General features: G+C 49.7%; 1 protein-coding gene across 15 annotated transcripts in view; it reads left to right on the top strand.

The window, feature by feature from the left end:
• Positions 1 to 18,974, top strand: part of GATAD2A (GATA zinc finger domain containing 2A) — a 62,003-nt gene that overhangs the window by 20,067 nt on the left and 22,962 nt on the right. For 11 of the 15 annotated variants that reach the window (XM_072029273.1, XM_072029264.1, XM_027472400.3 and 8 more), the window contains 2 exons: positions 8,651 to 8,725; positions 18,184 to 18,455. In XM_072029273.1, coding sequence (XP_071885374.1) covers positions 18,193 to 18,455 — 263 coding nt within the window. In that variant the 5' untranslated portion in view covers positions 8,651 to 8,725; positions 18,184 to 18,192. The other 4 variants (XM_072029271.1, XM_072029270.1, XM_072029269.1 and 1 more) reach the window with 4 other exon arrangements.

Raw genomic sequence — 18,974 nt, 5'->3', positions numbered from 1 at the left:
AGGTACCGGTGAGCCAGAGGACGTTCTGGATAAAACTGGACGGGTAATCCTTGCGTAACTTCGAGGCGCTCAGCTCCGGAATAATCCGGGCTGGCTCTGCGTGCCCGTTGCTGCTTGCACTGGAGTCGTGCTTGCAGGCAGTGGGAGCGCTTGCAGCCGTGGCCAACATCATTTGTGTGTCCTGCACTTCGTGAAAGGTTGCTGGTGCATTGGGCTGTCAATGCTCTAGGGGTTACGGCCACGCACGTGCCTAAAAGGGTTGAGCAGGAAGATCACCCGGAGGAACTTTTTGACTTGTTGTGTCAATAGGTCTTAAGATATTTTGCAAATACTCCCTGTGGGAAAGCGTGTGATTAATCAGTAAGGTAGAATACGAGGTGGAAGGCACCGTGTCCTTAGGGGTGGTCTGGTGTGTGGCACGTGTGAAGCAGTTTGTGGCTGGCAAAGCTCTAAAATTCTCTTAAATTCTCTTAAATGATGGTGAATTTCTCTGCACTGGGGGAGTGCCCTTCCAGGCTCGTTGCCTGCAGTCTTTATTCCCTTAGTTTGTGTTGAAGGTATTTAGGATTATTCTGCTTTTTTGGCTTCTTTTAGCAAAGGTGTCCGGAGAGGGATGTATTAATTCCTCTTTGTTGGACCAAAGCTGGTTTTTTTGGAGACAATGGCTTAACGAGCAGCCAGGAGTTTAACTGATAGAAGTGGTTTGGGGAACAAAAGCACGCGAGTCCTGGCAGCTGAAGAACCGAGCGGTGACTTCTAATCCCTGCGTTGCCATGAGGTGCCTGAGAATTACGCCGATGAAGCCTATAGAAGTAATTAAATAAGACTCATTTTAATATTGCGCATGTTATTGATCCCTCAGGACATTTAGATACGCAAACTCGATAAGACTGTTTCCTTTTGCAAAAGGCTGTTCGGCGTAGTTGTAACACCTCTGGTCGCTTTCTACCCAAAAAACCCTCGTGTGCAAGTTAAGTGTCGTTTTGCAAAAAGCCATTGAAGCAACCGAGCACCCAAATTTCGCCTTGCTCATCTTCTGGGTCTCCTTGCTTTGGGGTCGAGGGACCCTTGGAGGTTTGTTACTAGTGGCTAGGCTTCCTCGGGATAACCCCCCCCTCGATCCCAGGGGTGATAAGGGCGATTCGGGTTTCCTTTTTGCCCTCTGGCTGCGGGACCAGGGGCTGAACATCTGCCCCACAACCTTGCTTTTGGAAGAGGAGCGGCTCGGTGTGCAGCGCTCCCTTTTGATCTCAGGTGGGGGCTGCACTTTGCATCCAGCTCAAGTTGTGTGCGCCGAGGCTTCTGAATTAATTAATGATGGTGGCTGTGCTCGGCTTCCCCTGTAAATAGGTGTGGCCCTGGGTGGCTGCCAAGCTGCCATTTCGTTCCCTTCTTTGGCTTTCTGAGCGGTGTCATTCTCTGCACACACCCTCGGCGAGGTTTTTAAATATCATCGGGGAAAACGAAGATTGCTGCTGCGAAATTATTAGCTTTTGGGTTCCCGACGTACTCCTACAACTGAGATTGGGAACGCAGCAGTAGTGGAGGGTGGCATCACGAGCTCCGAAAAATAAAATAAGAAGTCTTTCTGCTGTGTTTGCTGCTGAAGCCAGGTAGGCGCAGAAGGGATTATGCAGGAGGAATCGAACGCTCCCCCATTCAGTGCAGGAAGGTGATGAGATGCTGCTGTGTCCTGCTCAGTCCCAGGTGGCCCTATTAAGGTCTCTGGCACTCAGTGAGCGCCTGCAGAGCCCAGCACAGCCTCGTGGGAGCACTGAGCATCGCCCAGGAGCCCCCAGGTAGGGCATCCCAGCGCAAACGTGAATGCAGAAGGCACGGCTTACTCACTGGAAGTAGAACAGATTTATCCACCAGAGCTAGAAACAACAATTTGCCACCTGCTCTTTTTTTTTTTTTTTAATCAAATGTTGCCACTCATTTCAGCCTCTGACCCCTAATGGGAGATCCAGGGCTTTCCCTTCTCCTTCCTTGGAGCTGGGCACTTGGAACAAGGCGATAAATTCACGCACGCATCCCTCTTCTCCATCTAACGCTCTGCAAAGGCATTTCATAGCGCTGCCACTTTACATAGAAAAGAGACACCCCCCTTCTCTGTCCAAAACATTAAATATATTGAAAATAGCAATTCCAGTTCCTGAAAAACACACAGGTGCATCTATCCGCGGAGACCTGTGCCGTTAGGTGATCAGATTGCCCTTTGATTAAAGCCAACTTGCAGCTCGAGTGCTGCTGTGGATGGATGGACGGATGGATGGATGGACGTGGGTGTCCTGCACGCATCCAGCGTCTCAGTCGTGCATGAGGATCAATGGAATCGGCCAGGAATAGAGTAACCAAAAAATAGAGCAAACTGTGCTATATATATTTTTTTAAAAAAAAAAAAAAAAAAAGGGGCAAGGAACCCCAAACCCAAAGGCATTTAATCCATTCTTAGCTCTTTTTTGGAGCTCTCTCCCTCTGCTCAGCAGCAAGCGTTGCGGTTCCTCTTCTCAAAACGGGCACTGCTTTGTTCATGTCTGCTGCCTGCCCGTTGTCTGACGTTGCCGGGTGGTTTTTGTTGTGACTGCATGTCAGCCTCTTGCAAAGATTTTTGATTTAATGAGTCAGGTCTGCCCATGTCGTAATGACAAAGATCCACTTGGGTAGATGTGGAGCAGATGCAGGTCCCTGCTTGGACCTGGCTCTTCCAAAGGTCCGATGCGACTTCTTCACTGGTGGATGAAGTTTCACGGGATAACAGTTAACTGCAAAATTAAGGACAAAAATATTTTAGCCCGTTTCATGATGAGGTGTATTCTGTGCTCAACGACTCTCCTAATTCCTTATCGTAGCTCTTTGTTCCTTGGAGTGAGAGCTTGAAATTGCTGAGATGTCTGCACCGGGGAAGGCAGCTCAGAAGCAGAGCAGATCACAACTGGTTTCTCCAAGTTGTTGCTTGAAGGTTGACTTTATTTAGAAATGTCAGCTTGGTGTTGCTTATTTTATGACGCATTGTTCTTAATTTTATGAAGCTTAAGTGTCCCAAGAGCAGTCCCCTGTGGACTTTGGGGGAATAATTGCTTTTTCATAGATTTGCAGGGGAAGCTTCCCCCCCGGTCGAGGACATAAATCGCAATATGAGTGAAAAGCGAGCCGCATGCCTGTCTGCTAGAGCCCGTAGTGGTGCAACCCTAGACAATCGGGGGTGTTTCTATTCGTGAGTAGCCAACCACGCCGTGATCTGGGTGTTTTGAGCCTGCCCGATCTTCTGCACCAACCTGCGGAGAAACGCGCCCCATTTTGTGCCGACCCGGGGCTCATTTCATTAAGGTTTCCCGTGTGGCATCTGCAGGGTTTCCATTGGCGTTTTCCACGTGGTGTCTTCAAACTCCAAACCCTGTGGTGACTGAGCACCCCCGGGCGCTGCTTACAGAGTACCAGATTTTCAGCGTCTGGAGCAGCTGCCTGGAAGGAGAAATGCTCCACTTGGTACCGTTTTTTCTTTCTGACCTGCATCATTGGGGTCTCTTTATCTGTGCATCTCCCAGGCACCCACATTTGACTGAATTTTGGCTAATCTTGGGGAAAGCACATGTAGATCACTCCAAGTAGGGCTTGTTCAGGGAGGGAGGAAGGAGCCTGGAAATGCGATTACCGCTGAGATCTTCCAGGCTAGGAACGAGAGGAGTCAAAAAACGCATTTGCACTTTGATCTGAAAACACCAAGTTTTGATTGCAAGAGATTAGATTGCACCCGTGGGTTTTTTTTTCAGAAGGCTCAGCTTGGATTTTCTGGGGAAAACTCGCTCCCTGGTTCCCCATTTTCCTACATACTCCTGCGTACTCGTGGTGGGATTCAGGGGGCAGAGTGGAGCTGGACACCAGAAAATGAGCAGCGAGATCTGCGCTGCCATGAGCGGTCCCCAAAGCTCACCCAGACCCCAGAGGAAATCCAGGGATGCCCCTTGAAGCCCCACGTGCGCTCCCACGGGATTTGACACCCCTTGGCTTGGCACCCTCTAGGAGAACAAATGCTGCAAAATAATCCTCCCCCGAAGGACGGACGTGCCGGGGTGACATGTCTGAAGAGCAGCCGTTGCCTGTAAGTAGTTTTCCCGTTCCTATTTCTGCTGCTCCTACCTCGAGCAGTTCCCTGGCCGCTGGCACAACGCGGTCCCGCTGCGGACCGGCTTCGCCCCCGGGTCACCGCGGCTCCCGGCGCCCCTGCCCCGAAAGCGCAGGCATTGATTGATCTGAAGGGGGGTAATTAGGAATGCTATTGACGGCCGGGGAGGGGGGAGCCGCCTGCTTTATCCCTGGCGCAGGAATTCAGGAGGGAGCCGGGGAGACTTTTAATTTGTAACCGGTTTTATTTGCCATCCGACTTGTGCACAATAAACTGGTGGCGGTGGTATTAGCGAGCATCTGAAAGGAGCTTTTCTGCCTCCCTGCGAGGTGGCACCTCGCTGCACGGAGGCTGAAACCGGAGGGTGGGCGGCCAGGGGGGGCTTCGGGAGCTTTCGCCGGGGGTCTTGGGGCGTGCAGGAGAAGTTAGAGAGCAATTCTTGAATGTTTGGTGAAACACTGACGTGCTCCAGGTACCGAGTGGATTGGCACATTCATAAAAAGCCAGAGAAGTGCTTCCCCACTCCATGATGATGGCTTTTGTATTAACACAAGTGCCGTGACTATTATTTCCATCCAGTGGCTCTTCCTAGAATTCTGTTGAGACGCCTGCAGGCAGGAGGCTGCATTTTTGGAGCGTACCGAAGTGCTTTCAGCTGAAATTTTGGTGCTTAAAACCCCCGCTTGATACTTCTGTACAGCTTCGGGTTCTCTCTTTAGACCAATACTTGGAAGGCTTCACTCCCGTATTCAAAAATGTTTATGGAAGTAAAGCCTGAGCGCATGAGACAGAAGCTAGCCCCTCGTGTGTCAATATTTAAATTGAAACGTGACTCCTTTTTCTGCTGACCAGTTCGCTCAGCCTTCCAAAAAGTACAGAAGTTTTCTTATCTCGGTTGTTTGAGGAGGCATGTGCAGCAGCAGTGCTGCACGGGGGTACCTGTGTCATAGTTTCCGTGCCTTAATCTTCTTAGAGAATCTGGAGCCCGTCTTATTCTGAAAATATTAGATTTTTAAAGCCGCCTTTTGCATGGGAAATCTCTTGAATTTGAGCGGATCGTAATTTTTCCGGATAGTGCTGCAGGAATGCAGCGGTGTTGCTAAAAATGCAATGCCTAGTTTTACCGATCTACAACTTTCAGCATCGTTTTGTAGAGGAAAAACCTTCACCAAGCAACAAAATCAACTCTGAACAAGTAGCTGTGATTTCTGCTCTGCTGGTCAAGTACCTCCAGTCCCGTGCCTGGTGCATTTCCTGAGTATTTCACTTGGCACAGTTTTAAAAGTTGCTGTATCAGAGTGAGAACCGTGATTCTCTCCGGCTGTCGCATCCCAATGCTGGAGAATTGGGATATTTTTCAGAATATCAACTGCTGCTGGGCTGTGACCGTCCTGCCATGCTCGGAGTCGGAACAGGAAAGTTTTTGGGGGCTGAAACGTGCGGTTTGCCCTGACTCAGAGGGTTTGGGGGATGTGGGCAGGGGTCAGCGGGGTGACACCATGTCTCTTGGGTGGCTGGCTTCAAACCCAACGCCTTGGCTCGGCCGCAGGCTGCCTCCTGCTGCAGAGAGGTTTTCTGATGGAAGCACTGTCAAAACTTGGAGCTGCTGTTTAGGCAGAGTTTCACTTCCGAGCCTTAACCGTTTAATCGCCCGCTTCCTACGAGAAGCCCTAAATAGATGCCTTAAAAATAACTCCTTCAACACCCTTTTACAAACATTTTAACCTTGGTTTTCTCGGCGCCGTGCAAGCCACCTTCCCGTGCCGGAGAACCAGGAGGAGGCTGCGCCACGCGGCGAGCCCGGCGCTTGGCACCCGGGGCCGGCCGGGGAAACTTCCACGGCGTGGGGTCAGCGCCGCCAGCGTTTTGTGGCAGTGAAGCAGTTAAAGTGCTCCTCTGGTGTCCTCGCAAGATGAAAACTATTTTAGGCCCATGACAGGAGCACTCTGGGAGCCGAGCTCCGCGCTTTGTTAAAAATGGAGGCCGGCCGCAGGCTTCAGGAAGACGCCTCGGCAGCTCAGAGCACGTCGGAAGGGAAGAATCCTGTTTGTTTGCACCAACCTCCCCCAAAATCCCCTAAAACCCTGCCACCAGCCCATTCGTGTCGCCCCATTCCTGTTTCTCAGGGAGGACTTGGAGACGTGCAGGCTGTCCCTGTGGCGTGGGCTCCATCCCTCAGCCACCACGACCTGCACCGGTCCCACCAGCGCTATCCCCACCATACAAATAACACCTTTTCCCCCCCCCCTTTTTTTTTTTTCCCCAGCAGCATCACAACTTGTGGCTTCCTTCTTGCTGCAGTAGTGTTGTAGCTCTCGATTAACACAACAGCTCCTTTTGCGACCCGGCATCTTTTGGGTTGCATTTTGGAGGTTTTGGTGATGGAGGAGCGTTGGTTCACGTCCTGGCCAGGCACACGAGGAGCAGCATGGAAATCCCGCAGTGCCCATCGCTTGTCAGACCCCTGTGAAGGCCCTGAAGTAGCTCTAGCAATGGTTTTCAGTGGGCTACTAATTAGAAAAGCGTTGGGCTAATAGGATGAGCTATAATTAGCAAGACCTGCCCTCTAGATGGCTAATCAGGGCCCGCACGCGGTTGCGTATCCATTCATTAACTTCCCGTATCTGCAATTCCGTAGCGATGCGTTGAACCTATTGGAACCTTTTGGGTGCTGAAAATAGTAAAGCAAACGAGTCGTACGGGGCAGGATCTCCCAGCTTTTGGGACAAGATGACCTCTGAGCTCGCTGTAGCTCCTTTGGTGGAGGTGACCGACCACAGGCGGAGCGTGCCGGGGACAGCGACCCTTCGGCATCCCCTCCCCGTCCGGCAGGGAGAAGGAGGAGGAGAAATCGGTGAGCTGTTGTCCTGCCCGCTGGACAAAAGAAAACAGCTCTGCACAACTTTCTGAGGAGGGAAATGACTCAGAGTTCTTGGTGGCTTAGCTAGAAATAAGAGGCCGAGCTTCCAAGGAGTCGTCTTGGCAGCCGGCGTGCATCAATTACAGTGCTCCACCTCCAGCCCAACGCTGCTGCTTCGTGTCGGTGTGCGTGGTGCAGGGCTCGCTGCTGGCATCGTGGCTCCTGTCGTGGTGTCTGCTCCGTGCTGGGTGCTGATGGACCTCCTGCTGCAGGCACAGGTAGTTGCTGGCCCTGTTGGATGGTGAAATGAGCTGGTTTTACTGTGCCACTGTGCGCAGGCTTTTTTTTTTCCCTCTGTTTTCTAGCGAGGGAAGAACAAGGTGTGAATGTCATGTGCTGTATGTGCAGGGTGATAAAAAGGTTTCTGCAGGGCATAAGCAAGTGTGGGCCAGCAGGGCTTGTTCTGGAGTAAAAAAGCAGAAAGCATGTGAGCATCATCTGCGTGAGGATGTTTTTTGTATGCTCTCCTGTAGGAGCAAAACTTGGCTAAGAAGTCCTTAATTCCTTTCACTTCTACTTCTCTGCTTTATGTTGGACTTCGTGGCAGCTTCTGCAGGGACCTGGGATGTGTCCTCTGGTGTGACCAGGAACAGGGGACAGCTGACTTGGTCTGCATTATCCCACCAAAACCTCCTTAGAAATAAATGCAAAGGAGCATTGCCTTCATGTCATATCTTGGCTATTCACTGCGTGATCTCATTGCACAAACCAAAAACCAGCTTTGCAGTTGGGTGCTGGGTGGAAGAGGTGAGAGGAAAGATCTCGAGGACAAAGAGGAGGACCTGGAGCTGCCTCGAGCTGGGAGCTGGAGTACAGAGGCTCCTCAAGAAATTCACTCAAGCTACAAAGCTCTTCTGCCATCAGCAGCGTCGTGGCATTGAGCCACGGTAGCCTAAACCGCTGGACAAATACTGCCTTGTTTGCCGCATGTCCCTGCATCGCAGCTATTAAAATGCTGGTCCAGGGGCCTGCTGGCGTGTTGGGCAAATGAAAAGCTGAAAGCAGCTGAAAACCTTTATGAAATGCGACGTTTATTTTTGTCGGCGTTTGTCTGTATAGCAGCGTGCCTTCTGAGGTCATGCCACAGTCGGTTTGGGGAAGAGTAAATAAGTTTCCTTCGGGAGATGCGTCTTCAAGTGGTGCTTCCCTGCCTGTGCGCTTGGCCCTGTGCTAGCCTGGGGCTGCCTGGAGGCTCACCCCATGGGAATGATGTTGGAGCAGTATTTGGGGACAGGGAAACAGTCAGTTAGAACTGGGGATGTTGGTTCCAGAGGTATCTGGGGCAAAGCAGGGGTACCAAGAAGCCGTTGGCTTCCTCTGGGAAGAAGCAAAGAGAAAAGAAATACAGAGCAAGAAAAGTAGTCATGGAAATATTTCTGTGTGTGCTTTTTGTTTTTAATCCCAAAGCATTGGAACATGAGCCTGACTTGCAATTCCTTTCCAGTTCGAGTAATAGGATGTAAAGGATGTGGTCTCGTCACCTTTCACATGGGCAGTGGAGTTTTAGGACCGCTGTCTCATGAGCGGGTGTGCTTTGGATGAAGACGGTGGGCATGTCACCAGGGAGACTAAAGGAGTGCTAAACTACTTGTCTTTTCCCTCAGGACCCTCTGCGCAGTCAATTTCAGCCACTCGGCCTGGACAGGACCCCAGGTGGACCCCATGAACTTCGCTGACGGGTAGGAGTTGTGCACGGGTGTTTTTTGTTTTTTTTTTTTTTCACCTCTGCTCCTGCCTTGTCCAGGATGGCAGAGCTCAGATACTAAACTTGGACCTGGATTTGGTCCCTGTGCCTTAACCAAACGTTGCCTTTCACTTAGCGTTTAATCAACGCTCCAAAGTACGTAAATCTCCGCAGCTTGCTAATGGGCAAACAAAGAAGTTTCGCTTCCTTTTAGCTGGGCATTCACAACAGCTGCACGGTATTTTCAGTCTTGAACAAGAAGAGAAGCAAAAGCAAGCGTACCGAAATTCTTCCCTTGAGACTCCTGTAGGTTTTCATCATTTGTGCAACCCCCAGAAGAAAAATGGTGAATGGAAATGAAGTTTCTGCAGCTCGCTTGTAGCTCTGGCAGTGATCTAACGGCGTACTTGAAGTAACGCAGTAGACAGCTCTCTGGAGCAACTGTCCTGTGATGGTGCTCACCCATCTCACCCTATTGTCAAAGGAAGCATTTTAGAAATAGTAATTTATAGGATTTGTCCAATGGTTGTCTTTGTTCTGTTTTTTTCCCCTCTAAAAGACATTGTCAAGGCTCTCGTGATCAGCATTAAGCATTTCTGGTCCTTGCTTCTGTTTTGTTTTTTTTTCTAGTGTAGGTGTTGATGTTTCTGCTGGTAGATTTACTGATTACTTCATTTACTATTTGTAAATAGTCAGCTTCAGAACTGAGCCAGAGCCCAAACTTGTGCGTAGTAGAGCCACCTTTCATGAGACCAAATGAAATCATAAAAACATCCTCTTTAATGACATCAGTCAGTGGTGAAGGAGTGGGAGTAGCAGTGAGAGTAGTTGTATCACTCTCACACTTCGACGTATTCACCACAGTTGTGGAAATTTCTTAATCTGCGCTCTTGATCAGTGACTTAAAGCACCTGAAATGCAGCTCTGTGAAGTTGTAGCGATGTGTGCATAAATACTATCTTATTTTGCCAGTTCAGCTTGTTACCCAAATACTGCTGCTCTGAACCCTTATCGAAACTCATGCTAACTGCTGTTCTGCACTGAGGAATCTCGGTGATTTCTCTTTTTTTTTTTTTTTTGGTAATACAAAGCCCAGACGTAGTCATTAGCAGACTTCCTGCCCAGTAGTTTCTAGACAAAAATAGATCCATAAAACTTGGGGGAGAATTCAGGTCAAACAAATCCCTCAAGTAGTGGCTGCAAGTAGTACCCTCTAAATAAATGCCTTTACACCCAAAGCAGTGGCCCTTAGAATTAATATAGCATCCAAAATCTTCTCAGAAGAATTAGGCTAGTGGTTGGAAAAGAATAAAATTCTTTAAGTCGCTCAGATCTTTCTTTTAGTGCCCAGTCCTTTGTATTCATTTATACTAATTCCCTCTATGGCTGGGCTGCGGCTGTGTTAAATAATTAATATTGGGTTGAATGAATCCGGAGTGAGGCCCTGCTCGGGCAGGGTGATGCTGCAGCCCGTTGGGATGGTCTGTGCACACAGAGCCTCTCCTTTAAGTTTTTAAGACACAGAGGAGCGAGGAATCACCCGTGTTACAATACGCACAGCATGCGGTGCTGGAAAAGCTGATTGTTGTTGTGACGGGGTGTTTAACGATGCTAATTTTGCTGTTCTTGCATAAAATAAATGAACCAACCTAGATCCCTTCTTTAATAAGAAGCATACATGAAATGGGGGGGGACTTGATTGCAATCTACAGAGCTGTTACTTAATATTTAAATGAAATTTAAAATCGAATTGTAGTCCTCTGAGCAGTAGGTTTTATTTCTGAGTCAAAATAAACACGGGATAAACAGTTTTTAATTATTAGCTAGTATCTGCGAGGGGCTGACGTGAATGGAGAATCCACACGGCAAAGGGAGGCAGCATCCTTCCTGCCAAGCTGCACCAGGCCACGTGCTGCTGCCTTTTAAACAAAATGATTTTGATTCCGTCCTCTTTCCTTCAGCCGAATTCCCCGGGGGTGACAATGAACCCCCTCGTTGCTGGAAGCCTTGCAGTTCTGAATTGTGATGGCAGAGTGTGAGGAGAGCTGGTACCACCTCACCGTGCTGCCAGAGCGCCCGCATCCCCACGGCAGGGCCGTGAAATGGGGCTTGGAGGGCTGGGTGCTCTCAGGAGAGAAGAGCACCACCAGTAAAAGAGGCTTAGGAAAATGCCTATTCACTTTATGCAAGATTTAAAACAAAAAAATTAAGCATTTTTTTTCCTAAGATCACTCTGACAGTGCTTCTGTGAGGTTCTCACAGAATTCTAGCAAATTAGATTGACTTTTACGGGCCGTAGCTATTAGATGTTTAATATAATCTATATGGCACATTGAGCTTTCTGTTAGGAATTGTGACCACTTCTCCGATGCACACAGCGCTTAGGTAATGATTAGAGTGCAGGTTTCCTTCACAAACGGAGCCAAACCTTGCATTAATAGCGATTTTCTTTGTAAGGCGAGTTGACACAAAAGCGATGGAAGGCAGACTGGTGACTCCTCGTGCAGTGCGACTCCAGCTTGCAAAGTCTCCTTTCTGGCCAAAACCAGAGCTTAACATTTGCGGTGCTCGGAGCTTCAGCGTGCTCCTACAGATGTTTGTCTGTTAATTTTGGTAAATATTTAGTCAAACGAGGGCTGAGCTGCTTCCTACTGCGCTGCGGGCACAGCGCTGGGGCTGGCCGGCGCCGCTGCTCCTTGGGGTGACAACAAAGCTGCTCCTGCAGGCCCAGGGGTGTCGGAGGGACCCTTGGGACCCCCACACCCCGAGTCCCAGCTGTTCTCGCTCGATAATCTGTCAGGCCAGTGCCCCTGAGGTGCTTTTCTTCTGGAGCCTGTGGGTAAGCCGCTGCTGTGCCGCCGGCCCCTCGCCGGCCAGAAGTGCTCCCCGCCACACTGCGCGATGCCTCGCACCCCGGCACGCAGGAAACTTTTGTGGGCTCCTTCTCCTTTTAACCACAAGTACTGAGCAGCCCTCAGCAAGGTCACTTATCTTCCCCCGCACGCTCGCAGCGAGGGGAAACGATAATCATGACAGAAAAGGGAGGAGGGGGGGAGGGTGTCAGGGCTGCCGTGCCCGGGAGGTGCCGCTGGGCCCCCTGTGCGTGAGCACACGCGGCTCAGCCGGCACGGGAAGGGTTAAGGGCTGCCATTTTGTTATGTAACACCCTTAATGGACATATCGGTGAATGGCACCAAAATGGCAGGGCTTAACCCTTGGTGGGCTGCCGTGCTCGGCCGGCCCCGGGGCTGCCAGCAGGCCCAGGGCGTGCTGTGGGTGCTCTGAGGGCACTGGGTGCCCTCCTGCCCCTCGCCCCATTTTGAGGGGACCTGGGCAGCGGCTGCCCTGTTTGTGGGGGACGTGGTGTGGGGGGCATGGTGGGCACAGCCAGGGGATCCACCTGCATCGCCTCAGCTCCCTCAGCGAAGGGACAGGCTCTGAGGTGCCCAGGGGAGCTCAGGTGTGGGCCTTGTGCTGTTATTACTATTATTTTTTTGACCCCTCTGTTATCATCCTTCCCCTATTGCATTAATTCTTTTCTTTTCAAGTCAGTTCTTAATTTGGATAGCCGAAGTGTATTTCTCTAAAAATTCATACAACAAGGTCACGAGCTCCTGTGTGTGCACATGTATGCACATTAATACACGTGCAGACATGAACACCTTCACGCAGAGGTACACACACAATCATTTTTAACAGCTGTGTCAAAGAGATCTCACTTCTGGCTTCGTTATCAGTGAGTATGTAGGGAAAAAAAAAACGCTTATGACATAATTAAGCTCAGTTGAAACAACTTCTTACAGGAACTTTGCTGCATGCTGCTAGGAGAAATTAATTGGTGGGCATGGTGGGGAGGGGGCGTGCGGGTGGTCCGGGCGGCCGCGCTTGCCAGAGGCAGTGCTGGGTCCCAGCGACTGCTGAGCCTGAAACTTTGTGATCAGCTGCATTTAGGGAATATCCAAAGCCATCTCTGACTTCTTTTCACTCAGGGGCATTGACTTGGATGCGTCTTAACCTCCCCGTTTCCTCTTCTGTAACCTTGCTTCTTTTTTTTTTTTTTTCCTCCTTTCCTTTCACTGTAAAAGTTTCCAGCTCATGCTGGGAAAGAGGGTTGTTGATCTTTGTTTTTGGCTACCGAAAAGGGTGAATATCGCGTAGCCGGACGGGTCCGTGTGCGGCTGCTGTGGGATTGGAGCCCGTCTGCAACTGGTCTGTGCTGAGCCCATATCTGCTGCTGGTGCTCACCAGCAGTGTTGATTCTAGCAAAGCCTCAGGATGTAATTTTAACTCCAGCCCTTTTTATTTCATGCTACCAAGTTGAGCTAAATAGTAGGGGAAGAAAAAAAGTGAGCATAAGTGCTTTCCTGTGAAGGAATTACTTGAAGTTTGTATGAGGAAGTTATAAATCATGAATGGGAGTGGAGAAAGGAGGCGATACGGATAACTGAGTGTGATGCAGGGAAAAGTGGAAGTGTACATTACAAACAGCAAGCAAAGCGTGCTTTTTCTTTCCTTTTTTTTTTTTTTTATCCTTTTAATTGTGGTTTCGTCTCCATGCACGGTGTCAGCGTTCCCTGCGTGTGCTTGTGCTCCAAACCTGTTCCGGCTGCTCCCCAGTTGCCTGGAGGTGCCCTGATGGGGCAGAGCCGGGTGAGCCAGGCACGGCTTCTGCAGCTGTTTGGGTTTATTCCGGGCTGGATTGCACATCTGGAAAAATCAGTACGGAGTAATTAATTTCCCTAGTCCCAAACTGGAACTTTCTGACGTTTTCCCTGTTCTGTAACTTTTCCGGCAGAGGCAAAAACAAGCGAGCAGGTAACAGTGCAGGAGCTCCCTGCCCCTGGCACCGTGTGCGATGCTCCCCAGGCTGGCAGACCCAGGCTGTGAACCCCAAGGAGGTTTGGGTTTTTCCTGTTGGAAGAGTGCTCAAAGGGCAGCGGAACAGCACGGAGGACTTGCTCCTTGATGAGACTTTGGGCTGACCAGGTGTAATCGCGTGGCCTGCAGTCCGAGGAGTTTACAGTGTTTTATGTTGCTCACTAAACTGCCTTTTGAATTGATCATAGTGGTTAATCTGTTACAGCGATGGCACTTAAAGTTGAGCATTTGCTGCTTAGGTCCTGGGCGCTCCGCCCCAAGCTATGCTGTTCCTTGTAATAAAAAGCAGAACCATCCATAAAAACTTAAAATTTACTGCATAGCCCTTACTTACTCTTCCTTCTTTAAAATAAAGGTACAGGCGAGTTGAACCAGAGCTGCTTACTCTTCACGTTGGTCCTGTTGCTGTTAGTGGTGGAGGAGCAAGATTGGGGATTTAGAGAATAGCTTCAAAACTGCTATGTTATCCTTGAAAGAGCCTGGGTATTTTTGAAACATCCAGCTGATTTATTCCCATCTGGTGGAATCAATTGGTGAGATGTGATCTCAATAAATTCAGTGGACTTGCTGGAACATGGCAGAGAATACAGGCTTTGAGTGTACAGATCCATTCCTCCTTTTTTTTTTTTTTTTCTCTTGGTTAAAGTTGTGAAATCTAAACACAAACTCTGTTGTGCTTCAGGACTTGCCCTTTTTGTCTGTGGGAGTTAGGAGGGGCTCTGCGTCTTCCCCCACCCCAACAGACAGTTTCCTTCTGGGAGTGGAGAGAGGAATTTGTAGGAGCCAAGGTACTGGCGATACTGGTGGGGTGCTGCTTTGCAGTGGTGGTAAAGGCTCGTCTGATGGCTGGCGTGCCATCAAACCTGCTGGGGATGATGCCAGATCTGCCCTCAGGTGGGAATTATCTCCCCACCTCAGCTGGGGTTTCTCTTACCCCCTTGTGTCGTATAAGGAGCAGCTCACATCCTTTTGGGATGTCCCTGCTGGTGCTGGTGCCTCCTTCCTCCTCCTCTTCTCCCAGGGCAGGTTCTTGGTTTCAGTCTTCTCCTACAGGTTCTGAATTTAGGCTGGTTTGGGAAGCGCTTCGTAGTTGGCCACTGTGTGAAATCCATCCTGCAGAAGACTTGCTGAACTGACCTCCTACTTTGATGGTGCAGCAGATGAGGCCCGGTAACACAGGTGCTTCCCATAAAAGCCTCTGGCACTACCAGTTTCCCTCTCTTTCCCTGAAAAAGGAGGGAGAGTGACCTTTTTAAGAAATCCTCCTTGTTATTTTTGTCCTTTTTCTCCTCTCCTTCTCCCAATGCTACACTTACTTTCCTGTAGGTCTCTCCGCATGTGCATCCACATCAGCAAACTTTTCTAGTACCATTTCCCAAAAGGGTTAAAGCCACTATTTTAGGGCTCATCTACAATAAGTACAACTTAATCAGTATTGCAGGGGTAGGGGAACCGTGGAAACAGATCTTCCTGTGACAGTGTGGATAAACCTTGAGCCTGCACCTGCATTCTTCGGGTTTAGCTGTAAAATCGTGGTGTAATCTAGTCCCAAGGTCTCTCTGGTAACGCAGGTCTGCACAACGTGCTGTTTCCCTTGTGCTACAAATACTCTTCTCCCTAGCAATTGCTGTTCCAGTTGCTGCCTTCCAGCCCACGTTGTTGTGACAAAAATGCTGTGCTGTTAACAAAAACTTGGGCTGAGTTTTGGTTTGCAGAAAAGTTACCGTAGCAGCAGCAGCACCGTTGCTCCAAGGAGAACTGACCCTGTGAGCCTCCAGACAGCGAGTACTGAACACACGAGGAGGATGAAACCTTTTCCAGCTCAAAGTTTGGGTTAACTATCTGGTAAGGGAGTGATGGTGATGTTCCAAGAACAAGTGGCTGCTTCTCCTTTGGGAAGGAATTGCAGGGTGCCAGGTAGCGCTGCAAAAATAAATGGGTTTAATTAACTGCTCGCAGGTGATGCCGAATTTCCAATGTCCAGCCTTGTGCTGGCTCTCCTGGAGCTGGAGATGGGGGAAACCTGAGCCAGTGGAAGCTGCAGGGCTTGGCCATCAGCAAGGCTGTCTGCCACCGGGCTGTGCCACATCGTGGAGAATCTGTAGTAGGAAAGGGTTTGTTGGAAAGGTGCATCCTGCGTTTTCATCAAGGCTGACTTGTGTGAGGAGTTACACACAGAGGGTTTGCACCTGGAAATGCTGAGTGGGGTGCCCAGTGTCTGCCTCTCCATTGCAATTGTTCATTACCTGGTTTTCTGCTGCTGCTGTGATTTTGGCTGTGTAATATTTCTTACATAAATTCACTGCAAATGCAGGATTTAGACTGTTTCCATTGCCTGTGATGTTAGTGCAGGTAAGAGAGATGGAGCCGGGAGTGTGCAGAGTTCTGCCTGTAGTTTGGTGTGAAATATCCAACCATAGCTCAAAGTACTGCTTCTCCCCATCCCAATCAAAAATGGGGATAACGAAGTAGCAGCAATTACATCTTATTAAATACCTTTAAAACTTGGGGCCCGAGTCCCTGAAGCACGGAGGCACAGGCTGCTGTAGCCATCGGATCAGCGCAGGCTTTGGGAGTGGTGCTGCTCATCCATGCAAGACTGCAAAATATGAAGGTGCTGAAAGTGATCCCAGGTCGGGCATCTTTTTATTTTTTATTTTAGAGGAGGTTTCCTGCTGACTAAGCAGTCATGCTCCTGGAAAGTGTCTGCGATCGGTGGCAAATCTCGGTATATGTGAGCTGGCTGCTAGCAGGCTGGGCAGCCCGTTGCTTTAGCTCTGGGGTCTGGTACGTTCGCAGCGAGTTAATGGGAGCAATTTCTGTGATTCCTGGTCGGGTTGTTGGATTGCTCGTTCAGAGCAAGAAGCAATCGCCTTGCTGCTTTATTTTCAGCAGAGACACTTAGAGCAAGGGGCTGGCTGCACTTCCAGCTGTGCTCTCGAGGTGCTGAGCCCCGAGTGGGGTTTGGGAGCCCTGGGTGCTGCTGCCTGCCTCTCGTGTGCTGCATTTACCTCTCAAAAACACCAAAATCAGCTCAGCTTCAGCAGAGCACACTTTCCTTTCCCTGCTGTGAGTTCAGGCACGGTCGGGCTGGCACAGCAGATCAGCTGAGCGGAGCTGCTCCGTGCATTGACTGATTGTCATCTTTTCTTTTTTCCTTTAAAAAAAAAAAAACAGCACTAAAATTCTTTGTACAACACCGCACGGAGAAACTTGCGGTCACTTGCACAGGGCTTACAGCACCAAAACTGCGATTTCACCTAACGCTTTATGACATTGTTGAATAACGGGGGGCTGGAAGGAGGGGGGGGGGGGGGGTGAGCAGAGGTTAATTACGTTGCATAATTATGTTAATCTCCCAGCACTAAAAACATTTCAAAGACTTTGTCCAACTATTGTGCATCGGCCTTGCTCTTGAAATCTAGTTTAAGGGGGGGGGGGTGATCTGGGATGGGAGGAATTCCTAAAATTAATTAATTGGGAATGCAAGGGGGAGGAGGGAGGGGGTGCTCCCCCTTTTTCCCCCCATGCTACCTCCTTGGTGCCTTGAGCGGAGGAGCATGGAGGAGGAGGAGGAGGAGGAGGAGGAGCGGGGATGCTGCGGGCGCCGGCGGGTGCCGGCCGGGCGGCGGGGTTAACCCCGCTGCGGGTTGCCTGCCGCCGGCTCAGACTGGTTTCTGGAAAGTGCTTTGTCTCGCAGGCTGCATCCTGGGAAGGGTCATGTGGAGCCCAGTGATGTCATGGGATCAAAGCCTGACTCAGCTCCGCGTCCGAGGGGTGTCCGCAGGTACCGAAGTGCCGGCTGCCATGGCGCAGCCCGCCCGGAGCCGGGCTCCCCGCGCCGCTGGCAGGCGAGGAGTTAAGCGTGGTCCCCCCCAACCCAGCCTTCCTCTCGCCAGGAGGGGAGAAAGTCTTCAACTTGAGCGGTTTTATTACAATGGCAGTGCCGTAGCGCCTGGTGGCAGGCTGTCAAGAAACATGGAAGCCTCTCTCCACGCAGGGTGTGGTGGTCCCGTCTCCCCGTAACGCCCGCTTCCCGAAACTCGCAGCCGGGCTTGGGTCCTAGGAGAGACGTGGCAGCGGTCCCAGGGAGATCCTAATCTCGAATTTTGTAATTACGGTTATTTGCATGTGAGGCAAATACATTCGTTCTTCCTGCTTTTTGGTAGCGGTCCAAACTTTTTTTAATGTGTGTGTAAGGAGTGGGGGGGGGGGGGTAGGGGTTGTGTGTTCTCCCGTGCTCTGGTGCAGGCTTTTTTTTTTAATTATTATTATTCTTCCTGCTTCTGGTTTATACTCGGAGGGGTCTGTGTGTGTTTTCTTGTTTGGCTTTTTTTTGTTTGTTTTTGCTTAACATGAAAAGCTCGAGTACGGTGATGCTGGGTGCTTAATAGCTTCAGCCTGAGATGTATGTTGAAGATAGGGCAAGTGAGCGCACCAGCAGAACTTTTATTGCTCTTTCTGAACTTCTTTTTGCAGTAACCGATGTACTTTGCCCTGTTTTGAAGTTAAGGTGTTTTGTCCAACTTACTTTTTTCCAATGTACTTAACTCGTTGTGTCTCCTCTCTCCCCAGAGCCTCACAATGACAGAGGAAGCATGCAGGACACGAAGTCAGAAACGAGCCTTAGAACGTGAGGTAACGCATAACGATGTGGACAGTAAAAAACTAAAAATGGAGAAAGGACTATTAGGAACTGATATAACTGCGGAAGGCGACATGAAAATAAAAACAGATCCCGGAGCTGGAAAAGTGCAAGGATTATTAAAAAGCGGAGAGGTGAAAGCGACCATTAAAGTGGAGGTTCAGACGGGAGATGAGCCTGTGGACATGAGTACTTCAAAAAGGTGAGTTGGGACCTGCTGCTGCGCTTGTGCAGTAGCACTGGGGATACCTGCACAGGAAAACGTGGTCAGATGGCACTGGGAAGAAGTTCCTCGTGTCTTAAAGGTAGCAGGAATCAAAATCTTCAGTGTAAGTCACAGCTCTGGCTCTTGGTGTGACATTCAACAGCTACTTCAGTGTAACTTCCCTCCTGATTTTTCTTACACGAGCTCTGACGGCAGTGGCAGCTGTGGTGAGCAGCTGAGGAAAGAAATGTCTTGAATAGAAAAATGCACAGGTTAAAAAGAGAACGCACTTCCAGCTGCTGATTGAGATTTAGGTGAGGAAGAAGGTTGTGTTTGTTTAATTGAGCTGTGATACAGGGAAAAATAATAGATGGTAATTGCCCAAACAGAGGAGTTTAAATTGCGACTTGATTCTTTTTCCTGACAGAGTGTGTATGGATAAGTCTGACTTTTTCTTTAGAGTAATTGGTGGATTTTGACACTGGAAATACTGTGAAAAGGCATCACCCGTCTGCA

Source organism: Anas platyrhynchos, chromosome 29, assembly GCF_047663525.1.
Source record: "Anas platyrhynchos isolate ZD024472 breed Pekin duck chromosome 29, IASCAAS_PekinDuck_T2T, whole genome shotgun sequence".
Lineage (NCBI taxonomy): Eukaryota > Metazoa > Chordata > Aves > Anseriformes > Anatidae > Anas > Anas platyrhynchos.
This window is presented reverse-complemented; position numbering and strand designations above follow the sequence as displayed.